The sequence below is a fragment of the Trematomus bernacchii genome, unplaced genomic scaffold (assembly GCF_902827165.1).
Source record: "Trematomus bernacchii unplaced genomic scaffold, fTreBer1.1, whole genome shotgun sequence".
Classification (NCBI taxonomy): domain Eukaryota; kingdom Metazoa; phylum Chordata; class Actinopteri; order Perciformes; family Nototheniidae; genus Trematomus; species Trematomus bernacchii.
The window spans coordinates 9,021,384-9,026,767 of NW_022988050.1; the positions used below are offsets into that span (position 1 = coordinate 9,021,384).

At 43.1% G+C, this 5,384-nt stretch overlaps 1 protein-coding gene across 1 annotated transcript; it reads left to right on the top strand.

The window, feature by feature from the left end:
- Positions 1-1,543: 1,543 nt before the first annotated feature.
- Positions 1,544-5,089, top strand: LOC117473635 (L-seryl-tRNA(Sec) kinase). The gene is made up of 6 exons (XM_034119318.1): positions 1,544-1,859; positions 2,312-2,567; positions 2,692-2,893; positions 2,992-3,067; positions 4,223-4,316; positions 4,862-5,089. Exons 1-6 carry the CDS (start codon positions 1,644-1,646, stop codon positions 5,077-5,079), a joined length of 1,062 nt encoding a protein of 353 aa, XP_033975209.1. The 5' UTR covers positions 1,544-1,643; the 3' UTR covers positions 5,080-5,089.
- The last annotated feature ends 295 nt before the right edge of the window (positions 5,090-5,384 follow it).

The window sequence follows — 5,384 nt, forward strand, 5'->3', positions numbered from 1 at the left end:
TTTCACATACACTACTTCAACGTTAGCTTGTCTACATACTTGAGCATAGCCAATTTAAATTAACCTTAGCGATGCATACAGTTCCTACCTACATAATAAAATATCTCTCTAAGTTACAAGGATGACCTTATTTTATCAACCTCAAACAGAAGCCTTTTGTTCTCCAGTATTATCCCACTTAACGCTTAACACTTGTCTATTTCATTTTAACCTTTATATATACAGTCTATGGTTTTAAGTTAACTTGGAGGATACGATTAGCATCGTTAGCACCGATGTAGCTACCACTTGCTTACACGGTAACCCAAGCCTTAACATTCATTACGTAGCTGATTAAAATCATAAACACATAAATAAAGTACTCAAATTTCACTTACCGCAAAACGGCATTCATGCACCGTCTGTTTTAACCGCAGAGCGAGTCACAATAGTCCGATATATAAGCATGAAGAACAAACAAACACGGCCGGGATCAAGTTGTGTTCCCTGGATGAACTGAGTGACCAGGCAGAGTCCCTGTAGCTTCACGGACGGAGCAGCTAGCAGAGAGACAAAAAGCTAACAGCAGCAGTCACCTGACAGAGCTGTCACTCAATGTGACCACGCCATAATTTATGCAAAAACTTTAAGACCTAATATAAATAAAAGGGTCGTGTTAGAAAACAATTCACTCACAGATCCATAATCATGAAGGTGGAATCTAACTATATTCATAATAATATTTATTGGATCCATAGGTAGAAACATGTTTTTTTAGGCTGTGAAATTGGGCATTTTAACATGGGGCTCTATGGAAATTGCTCCTTTCTGCAGTCAGCGCCTATCGGCCAATATATGAACTGCAGTTTGTGGCACTTCCGCATTGGCGTCCCGGCTCTTCCCCAGAGTTTGCCGCTTGGGTAAAACCCACCAATGAGCGCTCAGCTCGAGATACCAGCAAGTCGTTTCCCATCAAGCATTTCGCTTCCGCAGCCCGTGGAGAGAAACTGCGCCGCCTCGCCGCGCCTCGCTCTCAAGTCTGCGGGCGTCTTTGTCCCGCGAGATTTCAACGTCTCATGTAGGCGAGCCTCCAGAGCAAGTCGGACAAAATGACTAACCATCATGCAACGCACGAGCAAGACGTTGATCGCAATTGCGCAGGTCTGCGCAGGTCTCGCTTGTCTCAAACAAGCCTATTGTCAACCTACCTTTAACCCCTCACCATAGCCTCAGTATGTACATGAGTTGTTAGAAGCACAGTCAAAGGGACTTTCCTTCTTGTGTTGTTTCATTTGAAGGCTTTTTAAAAGGTGAAAAATATATATTTCAAGACGAGAAAAAGCAAACATTTTGTTTAAGAAGCATAGAGGGTTTTTTTTCTACAAAATGTAAATTACCTTATTTCCCATTATATGCACATATTTATTTCAATCACATGACCATACTTTCCATCTAGTACACCTGTAAATTAGACTAATTTAACATATAACCTCAATTAAGTCGAACTTTCTCCCTTTGCCTTTTATCTTGAAAGGATTTCGGCCGGAAGTCACATGTTTACTAGTGTTTTGAGGTCGAAGGATGCGGAAGTTGGCTGTCAACTGCAACCACCCATAGCCACAACATGTAAAAAGATGAACTTTAAGGCGGCAGTCTGGTAGCTCATGGCAGCGGAGGAAACCGGAGGTTTGTCCCGGACTCCGGCCTGCCTGTGTGTCCTCTGCGGGCTCCCTGCTGCCGGGAAGTCCTCTCTGGCCGGCAGAGTCCTCCGCTCCGCTGCACAGCGCGGCTGGAGAGCCAGCGTTGTGCCGTATGACGACCTGATCCCCGAGCAGGCGTTTCAGACCAGAGGGGAGGAAGACGGTGTCAAACTGCAAGAAGTAATAAAGATGGATAAGCTTCATTGGTCTCATCTCATATAACCCCCAAACAAACCATGTAAAGTGCCATGTAATGACACTGTTTCCAAAACTAGTAGAGTAGTATCTCAGTATTCTTGTATTACAAGAATACTATTGCAGCGACATTCAAAGTTTATTAACGATTTCAAGGGTACGATAATAGATTATACAGAAAAAGAGGAAAAAAGGCAACATTGTGCTGGTTTGTTTTACATTCAACAGGAACTTTGGGTTTCGGATTGTTTGACAACTCAGGCTCTGACATTGTATCGACCAAACGCTTACTAATGTAGTCACTGAAAAGTATGATAGGTATTTTCATCCTTTGGGTTTTAGTTTTGTCCATAATGTATTGTGCCATTACAATACAATTTCATATTTCCAGCATGCATTAAAAATATGTCATTGATTGACTCTTTCCCTCTCTTTAGCACACTCAATGGAAGTTACACAGACAGGCAGTTTTGCAGTGCATCGAGCAGTTCTTGGAGAAACCTGGAGTTTTGGCAGAGCTTCCGAGCAGCTGTCAGATCAACAGGGCAGCATGGGATCAATGCATCCTCCCTCTGCTGCAGCCTGGAGCTGAGGACCGCTCACAGGCTGAACGGGCACCACTCCTCTTTCTACTGGATGACAACTTCTACTATCCAAGCATGAGATATGAAGTGTACCAACTTGCAAGAAAGTGTAGGCACTCTCTGTCTACAGCATAGACAGCTAAATGAACTGTTATAAAGGGCAATACTGGTAGTTTTGCAAGATTTAGGCCATTTCCAACTAATTCAAACTAATTTGACTGTTTTTTTTTTAGATTCGCTGGGTTTCTGCCAGGTGTATCTGCAGTGTGATCTGGAGTCCTGCATCAGCAGAAACCAGAGCAGGTCTAAACCCATTCCCACTGAAGTGATATTGGACATGGTGAAGCGCCTGGAGTCTCCAAATCCACAGAAGAACTCATGGGAGACTAACAGCATTTCACTCAACACCACAGACGATTTGTCCGAATGTGACATGTAAGACGGCAGAGTTATTACCACCAATTACTGTATTTCAAAAACATAAATAAGTATGAATTTGTTGCCATTTCTTTCTCTGTCTGGCTTGTACTCAGGCAGAGGGTGATGGAGTTGATCTCCTCGGCCCTGAGCAACCCACTGAGCCCGGCTGAAGACAACACAGAACAAAAGGTACGTCATCGTAATAATGAAAGCAAATTATGCCACTTTACATGCGTTTGTGTTGCAGTAAGGGCTGAACAATTAATCAAAATGGTGCAGAATAGCCAGTAGTTGCAAGTTTCAAAAAGCAGGACTTTATTTGTTAAATGCAAGAAACCTTTTAAATTAAGTTGTTTCATGCTTCAGAGATGCCCCGGTCTACAGATCATAATCTACAGACTTAAGAAAACGTTTTCTCTCCTACCATGATCATTGACGGCTGCTCCATCTCCCCGTCCACTGAAGTCCGCAACCTGGGAGTCATCCTGGACTCCACCCTCTCTTTCCAGGCGCATATCAAATCCATGACCAAATCCGCCTTCTACCATCTCAAAAACATTGCCAGACTCCGCCCCTCACTCTCTGACTCTGTGGCAGAAACACTCATACACGCCTTCATCACATCCCGTCTGGACTACTGCAATGGAGTCCTGTCCGGGGTTCCCAGCAAAACCCTGGCCAGGCTCCAATATGTCCAGAACTCTGCCGCCAGGCTTCTCACCCGCACTAAGCCATGGCAACATATCACCCCCACCCTCATCCACCTCCACTGGCTGCCGGTCAAGTCCCGGATTCACTATCAAACACTCCTCCCCACGTACAAGTCCCTCCATACCCTCGCCCCCCAGTACTTAACAGACCTCCTACATCCCTACACCCCCTCTCGGAGTCTGCGGTCCTCAGACACGGGCCTGCTCTCCATCCCCCGCTCTCGCCTTCGTACTGTGGGTGACAGGGCGTTCAGTGTTGCGGCCCCCACCCTCTGGAATGCACTTCCTCCTGAGATCCGGAACGCTGCCTCACTGGACATCTTCAAATCCTCACTAAAAATGCACCTGTTCACCATGGCCTTCGGACCCTAGTCCTTTCCTGGTCCCCTGGCTTCCTTTACTTTATTTTATTCTTGTTTTGTTCGCTCCTCATTGTCCGTTTTGTTTTGTCTGTCCACCATGTACAGCGACCTTGAGTCCCGTGAAAGGCGCTTTATAAATTCCATTTATTATTATTATTATTATTATTATCATAAAGTTTGACAAAGAAATGAGAATAATGTTAAAATCATAATCATCTGTCAGTATATTCGCCTTAAGAGTTCAGCTCTTTTTGTGGTCTCATGCTGTGCAGGAGGCAGACCGCCTGAAGTGTGCCTCTAGTGTTGTCCATCAGACTGACCAGGCCTGTCGACGCCGTATATCTGAAGCCATGAGGACTGCCAGAGGTCAGTTGTGTGTGAGCCTGTCAATTGGAGCAAATTGTCGTGGCTTCCTTCCTTGTTTTCTATCAAGCCACTAGACGCCTTAAACAGACATTTCTGACTCGTTTGTCTTTCCTTTATATTTGTGTTACTTACAGTTGTTGAGTTGCTTGGCCTCCGATGGTTTGGATGATATTATGCAATGGGTTTGCTCAAAATAAAATAACAAACTTTTACACATGTAACAAAGAAAAGAGGCCTTTACAATAGTCAAAACAAAGAGGCAAAACTCAAATAAAATAACAAACAACTTAGGTATTGTTTTTTGCTTTCTTTCTTTGTTAAGGCTTATATAACTTGATAACTTAAAGGGTAATTGAACGGTTAAAAACTGTGCCTCGAAGGCGTCTTTCTGCCCATCACTGTCACTTTAGAGCAGGCGCCTTGGGAATTGTAGTCTTTTATACTCTGGTTGACTACAGACGTCATGATTAGGTGGCCTTTCTTATAAAAACAAAATACTGGCTCTAACACAAATTGTTTTGATAATTGTGTCCCCTTAATTCCAGAGAATCAAGTCGCCCCTGAGCACATGAGGTCTTTGGCTGCTCAGCTGAACGAGTCTAAAGCAACGTTTCTTCACAACCTGCGGAGACAGTTTCTAGAGGAAGCGTCTTTCACCCAAGAAGAGGACATTGATGTGGAACGTGTGGTGGAAAGAGCAGTGGATGTTTTTGATCACGAGAAAAAGGAAATCCTGTTGAGAATCATAAATGAAAATAAATGATTTGAACTTGTTTGAATTTTCACAAAGGCAGATTTAATCGCTTCAAACACACAAGTAAATGCAAGACACTGTAATTATTTCATGTTCATTAAATGTACTTTTGCTGGTGATTGTGGTACTAAGTCAAACAAAGAAAATGTATGCATTTTCAGAGCAAGTTATATATATATATTTTTATTAATCTCCCTTCAAAACCAATTTACACATCACTGGAATATGGGGTCAGTAAACAGCTATACTTATGACTAAAGAGATAAAAACCCATTGATATCAGATGTTTACTTTCTCTTCATACAAAGATAATC